The 21,057-nt window shown below is 33.3% G+C and overlaps 1 protein-coding gene and 1 long non-coding RNA gene across 7 annotated transcripts in view; one reads left to right on the top strand and one right to left on the bottom strand.

Annotated features, from left to right (window-relative positions):
* Nucleotides 1-21,057, top strand: part of LOC141581658 (uncharacterized) — a 772,188-nt gene that overhangs the window by 450,240 nt on the left and 300,891 nt on the right. The window lies entirely within an intron of this gene.
* The window catches only part of POSTN (periostin), a 36,594-nt gene that overhangs the window by 8,443 nt on the left and 7,094 nt on the right, over nucleotides 1-21,057 (bottom strand). For 2 of the 6 annotated variants that reach the window (XM_003934406.4, XM_010344956.3), the window contains exons 4-18: nucleotides 20,081-20,238; nucleotides 16,144-16,308; nucleotides 15,122-15,268; nucleotides 14,477-14,618; nucleotides 12,803-13,015; nucleotides 12,072-12,206; nucleotides 10,396-10,544; nucleotides 8,793-8,929; nucleotides 8,088-8,218; nucleotides 7,473-7,603; nucleotides 7,263-7,365; nucleotides 7,089-7,156; nucleotides 6,334-6,379; nucleotides 3,199-3,279; nucleotides 34-123 (exon numbers count right to left, since the gene is read on the bottom strand). In XM_003934406.4, the coding sequence (XP_003934455.1) occupies nucleotides 34-123; nucleotides 3,199-3,279; nucleotides 6,334-6,379; nucleotides 7,089-7,156; nucleotides 7,263-7,365; nucleotides 7,473-7,603; nucleotides 8,088-8,218; nucleotides 8,793-8,929; nucleotides 10,396-10,544; nucleotides 12,072-12,206; nucleotides 12,803-13,015; nucleotides 14,477-14,618; nucleotides 15,122-15,268; nucleotides 16,144-16,308; nucleotides 20,081-20,238 (1,896 nt within the window). The remainder of the gene's footprint in view (nucleotides 1-33; nucleotides 124-3,198; nucleotides 3,280-6,333; nucleotides 6,380-7,088; nucleotides 7,157-7,262; nucleotides 7,366-7,472; nucleotides 7,604-8,087; nucleotides 8,219-8,792; nucleotides 8,930-10,395; nucleotides 10,545-12,071; nucleotides 12,207-12,802; nucleotides 13,016-14,476; nucleotides 14,619-15,121; nucleotides 15,269-16,143; nucleotides 16,309-20,080; nucleotides 20,239-21,057) is intronic. The other 4 variants (XM_003934404.4, XM_003934405.4, XM_003934407.4 and 1 more) reach the window with 2 other exon arrangements.

Genomic DNA, 21,057 nt, shown 5'->3' with positions numbered 1-21,057 from the left:
GCTAGTCAGCACCAGGAAACATACGAAACGCACCTCCATGGATCACTTCAGTTATTGTTTCACCTTCTTTAATCAGTCTGAATTCAGGTTCACCTTCAATTTTGACTTTTGTTTTTGTGGGTCCTGGGACATTATTTTAGAAGACAAATTATCATGTTAAAGGAGTCCTTTAAATTTACCAGAAAAGGACATTTATTTCAACATTCGGTGTTGCTCAACTCAAATGTCAAAGTGGTTTCGGGCTTTATGAAATCAGTTTTAAACATTTCCCATTGTCTTCAAATTAGACAACAGTCTATCTATGTGCTACTAAAATTACTTTCAAGTCCTTTAGCTTTTAAACTGATCTATTTGTTGGTTGTTATAAACTATGATTACACAAAATAATATATGTGGCTACACTTTGTAAATCCTACATCATGTACACATTTGTGTTTCTCTCATAACTGGTGTGGATCCCACTTTATCATACTGATATTATCTTATTACTTTTTCCTTATTAAAGTTTTTCATTTAAATTTTAAAATCACTCGGTACCTTATATTTTTTATCTAGTGGGCATAGGAGTGAATATAAGAAAATATTAAATGTGTACCTACCTTTAAGATGCTGAGTGCCAGGTTTTATGAGGAAAAGAATTTGAGTACTTACCTTCTATATGAGAATAATACAAAATTAACCAGTTAATAGTTAAACAGTCCTTCAAATGCAAAAGTTAAACTAGTGTTGCATTTGACTTGCAAAATGATTTTGCTAACACAGAAAATCATTTTGAAGGTTAGAAAGCTGCTTACTACATTAGTTAATTAAGACTGTTTCACAAAGGAGTAAGAAAAATAAGTTCAGTACATTTAACTCATACTGTAATAGCCTTCAATAGTGGAATGCAACCATTTTTCGCTTATTTTTTAGAGCGTTTTTTTTTTTTTTTGGCTTGTTCAGAAATTGTTAGTGTACGTGATTACCAAAACTAAACCAGCCTAGAACAATCCAAAATAATGAAAATAAAAGCAGTCTTTTTACTCATAAATATTTTATGCCATAATATTTGATATATAAGGCCAAGGGATATTGACCACAAAACAAAGCCAGGTTTTTAAGGTGTGGTAACTTCAAAAGAAAGCGCACCTAAGGAATTTAAGAACCAAAAATGAGTTAATGAAATATCTAAATCAATATTTCTTTAGAAAAGCCAAACTGAAATTTTGGAAACATCCGTTATAGTTAAGCTCTATGAACGAAGAGATTTTCTCAAGGTTGTTTTCCTATTTACTCCCAACACCTAGGCAAATATCCAGCACAATAGCTGCTCAAAAACTATTTGTTGAATTGAATTTTAGCTGACTTATTCATAATTCCAAAATGTTGTTATGTATCTTTTGTAAGAGGCATCTTAAAATTGTGTCCTGGAGTTTAATTTATTTAGTAAGAATTTAAAAGTCATCAGTGGATCTGTAATTGTTCAAACAGTAAGAAGGAAATGCCAGTAGCAATCTTGGAAGCTGGACCACTGTAAATTGCTGCTAAGATAAATATTTGTTTCCTTCGTTATGCTACACAGGAGTGTAATTTCTTTATTTCTGAACTCAAGTTATTAATGAATAGGTGACACAGCTCCATTTTTTCATCCATGTTCCCTTTATAAGAAGAAGCCAAGTAAAGTTGATACTCCAGTGTGATCTTAACTGAAGAAAGATTAGTAGGATAGAATCCTACTGACAAAGATTGAGGAGATAATGAGTTGAATAAAGAAGCTTCAAAGGAGGAGAATCTTTGAAAATAAGAAAATGGCACATTTAAATAATTTCAGATAAAGAAGCTGTGCACAAGTTATAGTGCAAAATTCTAGGGAATCTGATTTTTTTTAAAACAGGATAAGATTTGATTTTAAAATCAATTATATTATCAAAGATCATTGTGTCATGTTTCATTACAATGATCAAGGAATACATTTTCAACAAAATTTCTCGTTAATTTCTTCTTAAAATACTAAATTCTCTTCATTGCTATATAAAGTTAATTAAATAATGATATAGTATTTTTAAAAAAACAAGGACAGATTTCAAGGAACAACTCAATTTTAAGTCTCAAGAATGTATACTAATATGATAACTAATTAGCTAGGAAATCCATTTTTACCTATGTGTTTTCAATGCATCAATTTAAATTAATGGCTTACTTTGTAAAAGTATTCAAGAAATTACCTTCTCAATCCACCAAAAGAAATAGCAAAATCAAAGATAATTACAATTATAGTTTTTCAAAGATTCAATCAAAGATGCAATCTGATCTCTTTTTGGAAGACTGTTTCTACCCTTCTTATAGCACAAGGAAGATAATTAGTTGTTTTCTGGATATGTTGCTACATTAAGATGCTTATAGATGGAAATTTTAAAAAATTTAAGTTGTGATCCTTGGATATAATTAAAATACATGAAATGAAAGTAACATCAAAGATGTTGAAGTTGGCTAACATAAGTACTAAAAATATAGAGACAAGTGACTGCTTATTTAATGTTCTAGTATGAAAAATCAGGAGAGGAGTGTGTGTGTGTGTGTGAGTGTGTGTGTATGAGTGTGTGTGTGTGTGTGTGTGTGAGAGTATGTGTATTACGTATATATTTCATATATAATTTATATATGCATATTTAAGAGTATGTTCAGGACTGGAATTAAGTATTTTAAAAATTAACTCACTGCATAAACTACTCCTTTTTTCTTCTAATTCTGATGGTCTAATTAAAAAACATCTCATGTGTGGCCATAATTTTAAAAGCTTTCATTAAACATAGCTTATATGCTATCTTTTGGAAGAGCTTCTTGTATTGCTCCAAAAAAGAACATGTGGGAGATTGGAAACAAAGCAACAAAAAGCATATAGAGTCTGAAGTAGTCTGACTCAAGTAAAAAAAACTCATGATGTATTTGTTTAGTGAATATTTGGGTACTAGTGTTAAGGCAATGCCAATTAGATTCAAATTAAATCAAGTACAAGCAAATGTACTGAAAGTATTAGGAATGCATCAACTACTTTGCTAAATAATTTGCACTCCGCATTCTTCAATTACTTGAGCATGCCATTCGTATAGATATATTTAATATGTTAGTTATTAAAAGAATGTAGATACATTCATAGAAATCAGTATTTTTATGGATGTTTTCATAATAAAAGGAACCATGTATAACATTGATTTTTACCTTCAGTTTTGATAATAGGATGAAGACTACTTTCAATCACTTTAATTTTTGGTTCCACAACTTTGGTTATAATTTTAGTTGCTGAAAGTATAGAAAGTGGAACATGAATGATATTTACATAAAAACCTAAACAAAGGTTTTTTTTCTTTGTCTCTGTAGAGTACTAAGGTATAGGATGTGGTAATATATTCAGGCAATCAGATACAAGAAATATTCTTTGTATGTAATATAATATCTTCTCATGTCCAGGTGTTGAACTCAGAAGTCCAGTGACTTGAATTTGATCCAGTGAAATATATACTCACAGAATGAGAAATTCTATCTAGAAATCTGTAATTTTTAATTGTACCACTAAAACGCTTTACCTTCTTTTGTACTTCTTGATAATATTGGCTGCATTGCAACAGAAGACAAATATGATTAATGTCATGCAATTCATAATATCTTAAATTGCATTGCTGGATTCTTTCTCAATTAAAAGAAAAAATGAAAGAAAAGCCTTTTAAAATGTTTTTCATGCATCTGATAACAGTGACATAGAAAGGAAAAAACGAAAAATAGTTCAGAATACTTAAAAATAAGAAAAAATTTCAGCCAGCCAGACATGAGCTCTATTCAACAAATATGATATGATCAGTATTTAAGTTATAGGCTAAAATGTCTTTAATTTTCAGTTTTGTTATCACAATGTTCTTTTTTTAATTTAAAGGTATGTTTTTTAAACGTCTGTCATCTTCCTAAGTAAGATAATAGTCTATAAATTGAGTACTACATTTGCTGTTTGGGTGATTGGTTCACTAGAAACCCAAACCCCAGCATTACTCAACATATCCATCTAAAAAACCTGCATGTGTATCCCCCTGTATCTATAATAAAAGTAAATAAAATAAAATACCAGTCAACTATTTGGTTGACTTTGATTGTACTGATTAACTGGAAATGTGCCTCTGAAGCCACACAGCCAGAGCTGCTGGCTTTTTGTAATTTCTAACGAAAAGCCTTGAAAGATGGTTCTGTTAGATAATGGGCCACACTAAAACTAACTGTGCACTCAGATCACATCAGCACAGCAGAGGTGAGATAGCACAGCTTCGGTTTCCGCAGTTCTCAGCTTATGCTTCTGAGATGTTTAGCTGTGTCAACTTTTTGAACTAATGCGGGTTCTTAGCCTTCATAGAGACTGTTTCAGACTTACGTTTTAGATTTTGAGATCTCAAATTGTGAGGCTCTAAACTGTAACAAATCTTTCTGTTCAATTATTGGTTGCACAGGTGGTCTTGCCACAGGAGGACCTTTCCATGATGGTCGAATGCATTGGGGTCTCTATTGCTACTATCAAAATTGATTAATTACTTTTAGATTAAATTTTTTACATTATGTTGAGAAATTTGAAGTTTTGGAGGTTTAGTTGGTTGGTAGTTTTCATTTTAATCTTGATTTTTTTGAAGACTTAAATAGTTTTGATAGGTGATGGTCTCTCAAGAGGATTAAATATTGATCTTAGTCCTCTCCAGGTTAAATGTTCCATATTTGACAACTTATACCAAAACAGCATACTTCCCCTCAACTATACGCCTTAAAATGGATGTTATTTTGGGGATGAGAATAATATGCAGCAAAAAAGTTAAAGGAATTTTAGAGACAAGTCAACAACGAAATATAAAAATATAAAATTTGATTTAATTTATCTTTACTTCTATTTGAAAATACTTCTTAATAACAGCATACCATCTAAAGAGGAGTAAAAGAAACATCTTACATTGGAATGTAAATGTCAGAGCTGTTTCGGGGCCTCTGAGTAGGTAGGGAATGGTCATTGAACTTTTATAATTTCATAAAATGTAGCTTACGCTCCGTGAGTGAGGATGCAATTTAGTAGAAGAAAATAATTATAATATTTTTGCTCATTGTAGTTTTGCATTCACTTATATAGAAAGTAGTGAAACTAAGATGGGTAAAGAAGGAAAGCTAAAGAAATATAGTGCAAATGTGTGTGTGTGTGTGTGTGTGTGTGTGTGTGTGTGTGTATGTGTATGTATGTATGTATAGATTTATACCTTTGATGAAGAAAGATGGCATAGCATGTCTGATGAATAGAGCCATAAATATTCTTTAATTTTTTGAAGACACATTTTTTACAAGATTGTATTCCCATGATGAATCATAACTATTCCAATTAAGTCTTTAATACAGTTTTGAGCTGGCCTGATCCTTGAATTGCATGTTATTACTACATAATTGAAATCAACAAGAGCAGCAGACATTTTGTTTTGCTCCTTACATTTGCTTTACTCCTTTTCCATATCTAGTATAATCTAAAGAGAAATTTTCTTAATTAAATAACTGGATGCTCATGGTATAAAATGAAATGATTTTCTAGCCAGAATAAATGTGGGGATTGAAGTAATGTTTTAGCTACCGATACATGTTGAGTGCTTAATTGGAGAGCCAAAACAAAATGAAAAGAATTTCTGCTTGAAAGCTACAGTGAAAGAAAGAAAAAGATATAAAGACATGATAGAAAAGACATCTACCAGCTACACTTATGAGAACGAAGTACCCTTTACCATTGTTAAGTAGTAGAGGTTTAATTTTGATAATCTGGTAGTGTCAGAGATCAAGGAACCCTGGAATTTAGAAACTTTAGATTTGTCACGTTTGTCCAATTTTAAATGAGAGAGTTTTTGAACTGCCACTCCATAAACACTAATATTTTTTAACTCTTGCTTCTCAGCCTGACCTTAGACAGCTCAGGGCTTGAAGGTGGCATGAACAAGTCTTTGGTAAGGTCATTTCTGTGTCCACACATCTGAATTTTTAGATATTTCTAGAAGCTCTTTATGCCATCTCTTCCCTTTGTATGTCTTTTTTTTCTGCCTCTTTGCCACACTAATATTATATTTTGCTATATTTCTCATATCATATCATTCCTGTTTTTCCATTGAGTGGGGAAGAATTTCATTGGGGTTGAATGTTATCTGGGACCTCAAGCCCTGTTTCAAGTGAAATGTTATTGGCCATAGTTTGGAATTCTAAATACCAGATTATCAATAATCTCTGTAAATACAAAGAAGTGTATTGTTTTCTTTTTTCATACCTTGCCACCTATGTGGCCAATATTTATTGTATACTTACTATAGACAGTCATGGGGATTTCTTTGAAGGTACTACCACGAACAAACTGAAAATAAATGTTTATATTTAGTAACATGAAATGCGATAGTTGTGTTAACAAAACCATGGCACCACTTTAATTTTTACTAAAGTAAAAATAGTGAAGCTATTATTACACTTAATAGAAGTGAAGTCCTCATATAAATCATCTTCCAATTAGATGCTATCAGGTCAGATGGCATAAAAATCATTGGATTAATTACTCAGATTTAAAAATTATAGAATAATTAATCCAAAGTTAAATATATTTGTTAAACACTATTTATGTTTTCTTCTACTTTTACCCTACATTGACAAAGAAGAAAAATATTCCTTTGCTTTTAATCTGTGATTAGTGACCATTTTTTTTAAGTGAATGATCTTTCTATTATATTCTGTAGTGAAAGTATTGAATGATAGAAAGATTATATACCAGCTTAGTTGTCTAAATTGGACTGTAAACTTTTTGAATAAAGACGATGTCCAGTTTAAATACATATTTTTCATAATGCTTTATACAATACTTGGTCCTGCTTAGCTTTAAATAAATATTTGTTGAACAAAACCACAAAGAAATGATGTCATTTCTTTATAGGTGGGTGAGTGGTGCATAAACAACAAAGAGCAATCCAAGCCCAGTATATATTTACTCATTAATGCGTACATTTCTAGTCTGTTATGTTAAACTGTTAATATGTGTTTTACGTATTAGAAATAAATCAAGTAACTTTCAATACCTTAATTTGGATGTGTTTGATTAATTTATTAAGTATTTCCAGCAGCCGATCATTTCCAACAGGTATGTCTATGAAGAGGAATATTAAATGAATGTTGGTAAGAAAGCATAAAATAAAAATCTAGGTTCATATTAAAAAAGACTTAGCCCATCAGTGAGTTCGATAATTACCAACCTGCTGGATAGAGGAGCTTATCTACGACATGAATTACACCATTTGTTGTCAAGATGTCAGATTCTTTTGATTTCAATTCATTCACCAGCAGTGTATCATTTGCCTATCAAAATAGGAGGCAATTTCAATGATGACATATAATTAAGGGTGAATATTTAGATAATTTAATGATGGATGGACACAATCATAAATTCATTCTAGACAACTTACTCCTTTCAGAAAGATTTTGCTTCCTTGTGTGGTCTTTAAAATGTTAGTAACACCAGGTTCAAATCCTTTCCCAATGAAAATTCCTGGTGTCAGGTGATAAAGAATGATGTTTTGAAGTGCATTTTTGTCCCCTAGGGGAAAAATATACTTTTTTTACTCAATAATATGACTTTTTGATAGATAGGGACTAAGAAATAAAACATTTATTTGTCATTATTTTTTTCCATATCGTACTTTCTCAGAATGTCATTATTCTCTCAAATAGATAGCAATGCTATGTCAAAACAGAGTCACTGCAATTAGCCTAATCAAAATAGAACTTACTGGCAGAAAAACATTTAATTATTTTCTAAATTATAACTGTTTTCTTCTTTGTCCCCTTCTAACATGTTCTTTAATAAGTGAACATCTAGCTCAACAGTATGACAGTAAACAGTTTAAGATTACTGAGTGACCCTCCACACATCCCAAGTGAATGAAATTAAAGGAAACTAAAGCTTGCCATGAATACCAAAGAGGGGATATTTTTAAGGCAGAAATCTGGACAGGAAATCTCGATAAAGAAATGAGATCTTGAAATGAAGGGGAAAATGTCTGGAATTCGCTTCTACTCACGTATCAGAAATTCTTTTTCTTCACTAGTCATTCCCTTAAAAGCATCATTGGTTGGCACAAATAATGTCCAGTCTCCAGGTTGTGTCAGGACCTCTTTCAAGTCTGCAGCTTCGAGTAGGCTAAGGAAGGTGCTAAATGGGAAGGATGTACGTTTATTTTGTCAGATTTTGATTTAGGTATATTCACGTACAGTGCGTGTAATAGAACGGAATCCATGTATTGCGGAAAGCATGAGAGAACTGCTTATACATTTTCAAGTGTTTCAAATATAATTTACCGATTAAAAGTTTTATTATGAAAAATGATTGAAATATATAATATAATTTAAAAATTTTTTTCAACTGATTTCATTCTATAAAACTTGACAAGGTCACATATAACAAAAAAGAAGCATTTTTGTCATTTAATACTCCACAAAATAATCTTTGCTATATATACCACCAATTTCTAAAAACTGTTTGTAAGAAAAATGTCAAAAAGTAGTTTACTTTGTTAGATTTGTTTTTACACACAAAATCTTATTATGGTGCACCAGGAAGTAGCAGTGAAAACGTGTATCAATTTTGAAAACATTTATATGGACATTTTATTCTAAATTATATTTTCAACCATATAGAAGACTGAATGTCTTTTGGGATACTTCCTATAAAACAAAAATATGCCAATAGCTCTCATTCTTTGTGGAGGTGCCAGTGATAGGCTTACCTAAAGCGCTTATCTTGTCTTAACTTTTCATGGAGAGATTTCTCTGCTGGTTTGATGATCTCACGAAATATGTGAATAGCGCCGTTTCTCCCTAGCTTACTTCCTCTCACCATGCATGAATTTTCAACGCAGACGGACTAGGAAAGGAAAGAAAGGCATGGAGTGTCCTTTTCCTTGCTTGAATTTTTGCATATAGATGTAACTACATAATTAAATTTCTGGATCAGCCCTTCTGAGAGGTTGCCTATTGTCTGAGGCCACTTAACAGCTCATACAGTGGCTCATACAAACTCACAAGGCACTTCTTATCCAGCCAGATTTTTAAAAATAAGTCAAACTACCCTATGGATCAGGCAGGTAATTTTGTTAACAAATTACGAAAATTTCATTGAATCCCGCTTCTACATTTTTTATCATTTCTATCTAGATTTGAACTATTTCTCCACACCCTCTTTTGGTCAACACCATCTGTAAAGTTTCCTTACATTAGTGCTTTTAGGGATCTTCACAAATATTTACTTTATTTTCTTAACTGTAAGACCCTATTCATCATTATAAGCCAAATCATTGACATATTTATAGTGTTTTGAACAAATGTTTTATATATATATATATATGTATACAAAATTTAAAGTGCAGCCCATTCAATGCATACTTAAAAATGCGTGTTTGAAACACAGGGAGCTGCTGCCATGTGCCAGATTCAGTTCTAGGTAATGCCTGACTTCCTGTGAACTATTTTAGCTGTAGCTGCATGGGTTACCTGGACAGATACTAAATGTATCATTAGCTGCACTGTCAGTTTGATAAGCAATATTTCTATAAATTTTCCTGCATCCAAAAGTACCTTAGGGCTGGGTGCAGTGGCTCATGCCTATAATCCTAGCACACTGAGACGCCGAATTAGGAGGTTCACTGGAGGCTGGATGTTTAAGACCAGCCTGGGAAATGCAGGAGACTTTGTCTCAAAAAAAAATTAATTAAAAAATTAGCCAGTATGGTGGTGTGCACCTATAGTCCTTGCTACTCAGAAGACTGAGGTGGGAAGATCCCTCGAAGCCAAGGTGTTTAAGATTACAATGAGCTATGACTGTGCCACTGCACTCCAGCCTGGATGACAGTGAAACTATGTCTCTTTAAAAAAATACATTAAGACCATTTTATAAAGTCCAGAAATCTCTATGTGTCAATAAAGGTTTATCTTGAAAATTATTCAAAACATATTCAGGTGCTGGCTGGTTATTTTCCAGTATAATATCACCTTGCATATTTGATCCTACGTACGAATTATCTTGTAAATTATAAAGTACTCAGCAAATAAAAAGTTTATAAAAACTTAGTGCTTTCTAGAATTTAAAATAATTGATGCTTTAAAACACAAAATTACTTATAATGAAACACATGCAAACGATCTGAGTTTTTAATACCTAGCACTTTTTGTGGACTTTGCTCACAGTCTTCATCCAAGCTAGCCAGTTCCCTGATGCTTCCATGAATATTTACTATTAAAACAACATTCATAAAATTCTGGGAAATATTCATTGAAACAGCATTCTTTGACATGCCATTTGACAGACTTTTTATTTTATTCTGATTTACTTACTGTCCGATATACAAAGACTCTGAGATGTTTGCCTCCCATGGTTTCCAGTTTTTGTCCATTGTAAAGCTCATTAAGGCCAACTTTTACTTTCAAAATGTGATTCTGCAGAATTAATTTAAGAAGGCGCTGATCCATGCTCAGAGTATCATCTGTAAATAAATTCATTAAGAAAGAGCATGATTTTATTTAGAAAGCATTAAAGTTTCTCCTGGTGAGAGGGAATCATGTAAATAGATAATCCCTGACATTATTAATATCATGGATTTTGCACTCATATAATATATGAGTCAACTAAATGCTCAAAACTAACAATTCAATTCACTAAGTAGAAACTCGGTGATCCATTGTATCAAATGACAATAATATAGTTCCAACCCTTTTGAACAATGAGTGTCACCTCTGTAAGGGCTACATAGTTTTATAGTGGTCACTGGCAAATGCTACACCTTAATGGTGGCCAAGGTTTATTCTGAGTAATTAGATGTCCACTAGTCACATGAAAAACTATTGATAAATCCTCTCTAAGTTAATCTTGATTACTGGAAAGAGAATCAAAACAAACAACCTCTTAAATATGGGTTGCTGCCAAAATACATGGGGATGATTATTACAAAGAAGAAAGGCAGCATTCCTAGGAATTCATTTTTCTTTTGATTAATAGTTTTCTATATCACAGTTTAGTATTTGGAAAATACTAAGTTTGGAAAACCATTAAAAATTGTGTTACCTATTTTTAATTAATAAATTTTGAGTAACAATTTAAATATGTCTTTGTGAAATCATTGTCCTGAGAAAGGTGACAGGTTGTGTGAATCTGAACATGGTCTGTGAATAGCAACTACTAGGTGAAATATTTATGTATACTATTTTAAATCATGATATGGAATTGTATAATCTTGTCATTTTATTTATTTATAATTTGACACCCTTACTATCCAAATTATGAGTTGCAAAATACACCTATTTATTTCTAAATATTATTATGTTGGTATCAAATAAACAAATCAGCTTTATTTTTCAGAAGACCTATCAATGCATCCTTATTGTGCTGGAAATATTAGATTCACAGAGAAACTGAAAATCCTTTATTAAAATATTTTTAATTGATTAATTAACGTATTTTTTGAGATGGAGTCTTGCTCTGTCACCCAGGATGGAGTGCAGTGGTGTGATCTTGGTTCACTGCAACCTCTGCCACCTGGGTTCAAGAGATTCTCCTGCTTCATCATCTCAGGTAGCTGGAATTACAGGTGTGCACCACTGTGCCCGGCTAACTTTTGTAGTTTTTAGTAGAGATGGGGTTTCACTCTCTTGGCCAGGCTAGTCTTAAACTCCTGATCTCATGCTCCCAAAGTGCTGGGATTACAGGCGTGAGCCATCACACCCTGCCTGTGAATACTCTTTAGTATAAACTTTCACTCCCTGTAGGCTATTATTCATTATAATAAAATTTTTTGAAATGAAGAACATTTTAGTAGAGACAACATAGTACTAACATATTGTATGTGTAGCCAGTGCGGAAACTAATCAACATGTATTCTTTCTTACTGCAAACAATCATGAAACATGTATTCTTTCAACCTCATAAAACATGTATTCTTTCTTACTGCAAACAGCCATCATAAAGAAGAAAAGGTATGAGGCAGAGAATAAGAACAACAGTGTCCAGTACATACCAGAAAATGCATTATTCACAGGTGCCAGCAAAGTGTATTCTCCATTTGGCTTCAGAGCGGATGCCAAGCCTAACTGGGCCACGAGATCCGTGAAAGTGCTTTGCTGTTTTCCAGCCAGCTCCATAACTTGTTTGGCTGAAAAATAAACCATCACCATCCTAACAATGTCGTCATTGCTATTATCTCCGTCCTGAAACCACTAAATCAATTCCTGTCTCTTTTCTAACATTGTAAGCTATTTACTGCAACTTCAGTATGGTAAGACATCCTGCCCCTCCCTTGTAAAAGAGTTCCACTACAATTTTCTGGAAGGGGCTGATAATCACAATGAATTTCAGAAGGAAAATATCTTTCTGTCTTCCTACTGCATGTTTCTTTGATTCTCTTTTGTTCATCTCTCCTATCTCTCTACCCTGTGAATTCCGCAGCTTTTTCATTTATCCAAAGCTGATCATTTGGTCAGATCTTTCCTTCTTTGTCCAAGAAAAACTCTGGCACTGTGAAAACCTTTATAAACATTAGATGTCAGAACCCTGCAAGCCAAAGATTCATGCATGGAGTGCCCATTACTACACTATCTATGAAGAGCTCAAGTATCTCACTATTTATTTAGTTAGCACTTTCCCTGCCATTCTTTATACTGCACATTCATTTTTCACCAACTTACTCTTTGAGACAGCATAATTGGTGAATTATAGTAACTTGTAAAAATATATAAAACCGTTTCTTACCAGAATCAGGAATGAGGACCTGATCAATCAAATGGATCACACCGTTATTTGTCACAATATCCTTTTTGTTCACCATTTTGATTCCGTTCACTGTTATACTGTCACCGTCGCATCCGATCTCAATTGTATTTCCTTCCAGTGTCTCAAAGACTGCTCCTCCCATAATAGCCTCAGAACACTGGAGAGTATTTAAGATGTGGTACTTCATGAGAGCTGGAGAATACAATAAAAAGCGCTAGCTTTCAGAACAAGGAAAATAACATTTGACTCTGAAAAGATGTGTTTCAGTGTGGAACTAAGTGTATTTTTTTTTCTTTTCTTTTTTTTGAGACAGAGTCTTGCTCTGTTGCCAGGCGCCAGGCTGCAGTGCAGTGGCGCAATCTCGGAAATCACGTATTTCTTAGAATGTGGTAAGACCTAAGGATTCACTAACAGCTTTAAATTCCTATTTATGTTCTAGAAGTTTTTTCCTATCAACTACAAAACAGAAGCAGCTCAGCTTGGTAGGAATTATAAGAGGAGAAGATCTGTTTCAGGAAATGATTTGCGCAGTATTAGAAAACGCGGTAGATTAAGTTTCAGCTGTCATCAGAAAGTAACTCCTGATGTGAAAGCAAGAATTGGTTCTTTCAGAAGACATTTCACTAGCACGATGGCTCACACCCATAATCCCAATAATTTGGGAGGCCTAGGTGAGAGGGTCGCTTGAGGCCAGGGGTTCAAGACCATCATGGGCAACACAGCAAGACCCCTCTCTACCAAAATTTAAGAAAAAGGAAGGCCTGTTAAATTCCAAAATACCCAAGGGCAATATCTTGTATTAGCTGATCATAGCAGAATATTTGTACATAACGTGTAATGAGGTCGATAGAAGCTGAGGGTAAAACAAATTATTTCATGAAGGCAACTTCTGGAAAGTAGCCAAATAGAGATGATTTATTGAGAGACCTCTGGAGAGATCTATGCCTCAACTACATTATGTTTATTGTGCATCCTAAAAATTTCTCATCTTAAATTGGTTAAACGTATTTCAGGATAGGTTGAGTATGTAAAGTATGCAAGCACAATGTAAAACCTATCTAACAATAGAAAGGAAGCTTGGAAAGCCACCAAATTCTTCTGTGTATCAGTAGTTAGTGGGCCAAGAGAACCATACAACTCTCACAACTCAATAATACCCTTTGGCATAAATACAGAATTAAAAGCATTGCATAACATGTTTACAATATTAAAATTTGATGATCTAATATTTCTTTCCAACACCTGATAATCCTTCTGAATATCTACTACTTATTTACTTGAAAGCAGTATGAAGCATTAGGAGAAATACCTAATGTAGATGGCAGGGTGATGGATGCCACAAATCACCATGCACATGTATAGCTATGTAACAAACATGCACATTCCACACATGTACCTCAGAACTTAAAGTATAATAAATAAATAAATAATAATAATATAAAAGAATGTGATCTTAAGAGTATTCTTATTATGTAAGAATTACACCCTGCCTGCTTCTTCAAGGACTTTTGAAAGACTCATATTACATCTCAGAATAAAAGTTTTTCTTTACCTTTGCTTATTAAATCTAACATTACTGGCAAGAACTAGCCTTGTTTTTATTTCCTTCTCAGAATGCTGGGAGACTTCTTAGAGGGGAAACCATTTAACTACCTGCAGAAGCCACTTTATCTCCCATGATCCTTTCTAGAACACCTCGTGGGAGTCTCTCAAAAGCCTCATTGGTGGGAGCAAAGAGTGTGAAGTGACCTTCTCTTCCAAGGGATTCCAATATGTCCGATGTGATGGCAGCTGCCTGAAACAAATATGTGCTTTTTAGAGGTTTTCACATTGTAAATCCAAAAGAAAATCACAACATGCTTAGCCTAGGCTGACATGAAGGAGTTGATTCCTACATTGTACGGGTTTGTTCTTGTTAGAGCTTCAAAATCTTACTTTTTGACACAACCATGTCTTTTCCAACTGTCTTCAAATTGTGTTTGCAAGAATGGAAATTCTGCCCATGTTTGTGGGACTGTCGCAATATCCGGCAGTAGATATAGTAACAGATGAACACGTTCTAAATGTACTAAATATCCTCCAGTCACATGACTAACCATTCTTAGTCTATCACTTCCATAGAAATATTATTTCATATGAGGAGAGGATTTCCCATGTTTAAAATGAAAATAGTATTCATTCCAAGAACTATATTTGTAACATTTTTGCCAGATTTATAGCATTTTTATTGTTTTTAGATTTTTGACAGGAGAAGAGGAGGGATTTCAATGACATAAGACAATGTGCTCTTGAACTTACTCTAAAAGATGAAAGTTCATCTTCGGCTTCAATGAAGTCTTGAATTGAGTTACCAATTTGTGTAAGGACACGATCAATGACATGGACAACACCATTTGTTGCAATCTGGTTCCCATGGATGATTCGAGCACAATTAACAGTGACAACCTATAATTATTTGGAAAAATCAAAGTGCTGAAATTAGAGACATCCATTGACCACTGAGACTGCAAGCCCATTCCCAGTTTTTCATTTATACTAGCAAATGTAACAGAAGGAAAACTATATCCTAAATGTAAATGCTGTGGATGAAGAATTACATGTTGTTATCTCTAAAAAAGATGCTGTGAGAGAAAAGGGAACCAATTCAAAACCCAAGTCTAGACACACTTAACATATCTAGCAACATAAGGCACAGGTGTTTTTTCATTCCAATTATTGCTTTTGTTCCTCCTCTCTTTTATGCAGATAGTCACAAACTTTTTAATGTGGGTCGATGAATGGCATAAAGAAGCCTAATTAGTCCTAAAATAAGTTTTGAGAGGGAGAAACAAATAATTATTGTATAGATATAATTAGTTCTATTACAAGAACTTCCTAAATATTGCTTCATCGCTGACCTCTTTTGTCCCCGAGAACTTGGCTATGGAAAAAGTCCTATGACCCCATTGGCAGTTTCCTGCAAAAACTGATCCAAACACAAAAGAACTTCAGTTACAGTAGCTAGAGAACACTCATTCTTTGATTACTCTTTTTGCTATTACCATAAATTATTTCAAATACATCAACTAATAAAATTTCTTTTTTTAGAATACCTGCCTACTGTCAACTAACTGTTCATGTGATTTGTCCTTTACAATCATTATAACTAGATTGGAAATTTACATGCCCTAGATTTGGGAGGAAGTCATAATATAGCACTTACTTGTTCTCACTAACATTTTATTATTTTTGTGAGCATTATATAAAAAGTATAGACAAAATTAAAGAAGCATTTTATCAGTGTACTTTTCATAAATGTACTTTTTACTGAAAAAACTTACCCCATTAGGATAATGGTTAATGAAAAGCCCCAAATTGTTATACATTGAAGGAACAATCATGCCATTTTTTAAGTCCTTGGTCAACATTCTCTTATCAACCATGTGGCTATGTAAAGCATTCAGTAATTCAACATTCACATTGCTCTCCAAACCTCTACGGATATCCTAGGAAAAATTGCAATGATAGAAGTTTAATTTACTGTGGATCATTAGTAAAAGTCTTATGATCACCCTATATCTGCTCTCTTGCTATTTTCTCATTGCATTATCAGATGGACATACAAAATTCACATAAATAACTTGAAATTATATTATTACAACTGGTTAAGGAATGTGATAGAGTGCTTGGAGCACAATTTTTAAAGTGAATATGTTGATGAAGAGACAATCTTGATATAAATAATAAAATGATAAGAATTAGGGAGATATGAAATTATCAGAGATTTTAACTATTTTAAGTGGCAAACAAAACAAAACAAAAATGGCATCATATTTGTATGCAACATTTGTTTTAACAGGGTTTCGTGTTTATTCCATAGCCAATTCAAGAATTCAACCATTCTGTACCTTTTTATCTATCGAATACCATGTATTATATTATGCTTTACTCAATGCTGTGGGAAACATAATAAGTAAAGCATAAAGTCACAACCATTAATGTGTTTATAATATAGCAGCAAGTAAAAGTAGACACAGTAAGATATAGGACAAAGGGAAAAAATGCTTTCAGGGCTCAAATAAGAAAGAACAGCTTTTCAGAGGTAGTTTGGAGATAGATCTTGAAGAGGAGATGAGATTGATATGGTGGTCTTCTAAATCCAGTACTGACTTAGGGTGAATGTCAAGAAGGCAAAAGTTGTCTAGTTTGGTTAATACATATTTTTATGTTTCTCAGATACTATTAAGAAAGATCTTCAGAAGCGTATGTTGGACAATAATGTGGATGACTTTAATGCCCTAAGTGGTAAAATTAAGTGGCAGTGAGGAACCACTGAAGATTTTGTGGCATTGGAATTTAATGATTAGAATCAGGCTTCAGGAAAGTTGAGAGGTAATGTACAGCAGAAATGAGAGTACTAGGTGGATCACTTTAGATGAAACATGAGATAAGACTAACAGCAGTTATACAACTAACAAAGGATACAAAGGACCTCTTCAAGGAGAACTACAAACCACTGCTCAACGAAATAAGAGAGGACACAAACAGATGGAAAAACATCCCATGCTCATGGTTAGGAAGAATTAATATAGTGAAAATGGCCATAAAGCCTAAAGTAATCTATAGATTCAACACTATCCCTATCAAGCTACCAATGACCTTCTTCACAGAACTGGAAAAAAACACTTTAAACTTCATATGGAATCACAAGAGAGTCTGCATAGTCAAGACAATTCTAAGCAAAAAGAACAAAGCCAGAGGCATCACACTGCCAGACTTCAAACTATACTACAAGGCTACAGTAATCAAAACAGCATAGTACTGGTGTCAAAATGGAGACATAGACCAATGGAACAGAACAGAGGCCCCAGAAGCAACACCACACATCTAAAACCATCTGATCTTTGACAAACCTGACAAAAACAAGCAATGGGGAAAGGACTCCATGTTTAATAAATGGTGTTGGGAAAACTGGCTAGCAATGTGCAGAAAGCAGAAACTGGACCCCTTCCTGACACCTTATGCTAAAATTAACTCCAGATGAATTAAAGATTTAAACATAAAACCAAACACCATAAAAACACTAGAAGAAAACATAGGCAAAACCATCCAGGACATAGGCATAGGCAAGAACTTCATGATTAAAACACCAAAAGCAATGGCAACAAAAGCCAAGATAGACAAATGGGATTTACTTAAAATTCAAAGCATCTGTACAGCAAAAGAAACCATCATTAGAGCAAACTGGCAACCAACAGAATGGGAAAAAATTTTTGCAATCTACCCATCTGACAAAAGGCTAATACCCAGAATCTACAAAGAACTAAAACAGATATACAAGAAAAAAAGCAAACAACCCCATTCAAACGTGGGCAAAGGATATGAACAGACACTTTTCAAAAGAAGACATAGATGAGGCCAAAAAACATATGAAAAAATACTCGTCATCACTGGTCATTAGAGAAATACATATCAAAACCACATTGAGATACCATTTTATGCCACTTAGAATGGCAATCATTTAAACTTTGGAGACAACAGATGCTGGAGAGGATGTGGGGAAATAGGAACACTCCTACACAGTTGGTGGGACTGTAAATTAGCTCAACCATTGTGGAAGACAGTGTGAAGATTTCTCAAGGATCTAGAAATAGAAATTCAATTTGACCCAGTAATTCCATTACTGGGCATATACCCAAAGAACTATAAATCATTCTACTATAAAGACACATGCACACATATGTTCATTGCAGCCCTGTGTACAATAGCAAAGACCTGGAACCAATCCAAATGCCCATCAATGATAGACTGGACAAAGAAAATGTGGTACATATACACCATGGAATACTCCGTAGCCATAAAAAAAGATGAGTTTGTGTCCTTTGTAGGGACTTGGATGAATCTGGAAGCCATCATTCTCAGCAAACTGACACAACAACAGAAAACCAAACACAACATATTCTCACTCATAGGTAGATATTGAACAATAAGAACACGTGGACTCAGGGAGAGGAGCATCACACACTGGGGACAGTTGGGGTGGTAGGGAGAGACGGGGTTGTGGGAAGGGTGGGGAGGAATAACATGGGGAGAAATGCTGGATATAATATACACCTAAAGTAAAAAAAAAAAAAAAGAATTGGAGAAAGGGGAGGTAAGGATGGCTCAAAATTTTCAAATCTGAATGTTGAGGCTGGTAGTGCCAATTGGGGGGAAAAGGCAATAAAAAACCAATTATTTATGGGAGGAAATAAAATGGCATATGTTTTAGATAACTTTTGTTTAAAGATGCAGATGGTATATTCAGGGATAAATACTAAGATAAACCTAGAAATATTCTACTGAAGTTCCAAGAAGAAAGAAGTCCAAACAACAAGCATAGACATAATGTTTGTACGCCCTAAAGTGGTAGCTGAAACAATGATAAGTGCATTTAAAGAGCAGGATCATCTTGCTGGAAGAAATTCTTATAAATTCCATTCTTTAAGTCAAGGAAGAAGAGGAGTCAGCAAAAAGAACAGGAGAAGTGGTTAGAGATGTCGTGAAAGACAACCAGAAGAGAGAGTCCTATAATCAAGCAACTAACCACACAACTAATGTAGCCAATAATGCCTACAGATGTATTCTTAAACTTTATTAAGTATATTTGGCTCTAGTTATAATTATCAATTAATCTCCATATCTAGTAGAAAGCAGGAATGAAAATACATTATTTCAGTTTTATAGATTCAGAAATGAGTAATAATTTAGGGTATTGTAAATTAGACTGTGCGCAAATGTCCAAAAATCAATTGTGTTTTCACATTTCATTTAACTATCCACATACATGCATACAAATTTGACAATCTGAACATCCATATATATTTACATATAATTAAATATACATAATAAAATACAGCTATATAACACAGCTTATGATAATTTTAAATTTCAGTAGGCTTCTTAACTTACCTTTTTGTTAGACATGTTACCTGAAATTACATATATTTCCTCACAAACAATAAGGAGAGAGGAAACAAGTACAACAGGATAAGTGCCCTTTTAGCTGATTCTTGGTTCCCCTTCTTAAAAAAATTAATGTATAAGTCTCCTGGAGAGTTGTTGTATTTGCAGATGCATTAAGATGTTTTACGTCCCTCAATAACTCATCCCTTTATGTATCTTCATACGTATACAATAGAATGATATAAAATTTTATTAATATTCAAGTTAATAAATCAGTTAAAATGAAACAACAATATCACCAAAAATAAATATATTGAAAAAGTAGTGAATTACAGAATCCAAGTTGTCCCAAGCCTCATTACTCGGTGCGAAGTAAGTGAAGGATCCCTCTCCCTCGATCTCCTCCCTCAGTTTTGAGACGTCAGAATACCGCTGTGTTGTGGTGGCTCCCACAATGCCCAGTGTGCCATAAACATGGTCAATGGGCATGACTGAAATAATCAAGAAATAAGTAAGTACTGAGAATAATCTCAGCATGTTATTCACAATCATTTAAACTTTATGAACAAGGTTAAATTTCATAAGGTTCCAGGTAATAATTTTAGCAAAAAATTATATCAATAATCAATTTTATGGAAAAGTTATCTTTTGAGTGCTAAATAATAAATGCTATTGAAAAATATTATTTTACATATTCTTTGTGTTGAGGAAAGGAAATTGTATACTATCATACTGGTTTAACATTTAACCTATTTAGAGCTCAATCCTGCTACATCAATAATAATTCAATTACAATTGACTATTTTCTGTTATTTAAATCTATCAATTTTATAGATTTGAGTCCCTAAAAAAATATGTAGGCCTGCTTGTTTTCATTACAATTTCTAGGAGCAAATAATTCAAAATATGTAATGCTTCCAGAATATTTCTCCTGAATGTCAGAAGAAAGATTCACGTGTGAATGTCAACCTGAAGTGGTTTATTGAATAATGTACCATAAACTTATTTTTTCTGACCCTATTTGATTTGAAAATTAGTACAATTTGATTAACAGCATAGAAGAAGAAATGGTTATTAAATTTGCAAATATCCTTAGATTTGGTTAAACAACTATTGAAGTATAAAACTGGGATTTTAAAAGATCCTTAAAATGGAGAAACTGAGTCAAAATGAAAAAGGTTAAATTTCACAAGGTTCCATGTAATTCCTGTGCCTAAATTGAGAAAAACAAATCCTAGAGACCCGACTTAACAATGTGTGTAATCTGTAATCAATTTTAATTGATTCAAAATTCAATATAAGCTAATGAT

Source organism: Saimiri boliviensis, chromosome 16, assembly GCF_048565385.1.
Source record: "Saimiri boliviensis isolate mSaiBol1 chromosome 16, mSaiBol1.pri, whole genome shotgun sequence".
Taxonomy (NCBI): domain Eukaryota; kingdom Metazoa; phylum Chordata; class Mammalia; order Primates; family Cebidae; genus Saimiri; species Saimiri boliviensis.
The sequence above is the reverse complement of the archived record's forward strand: the minus strand, read 5'-3'. Positions and strand labels throughout refer to the sequence as shown.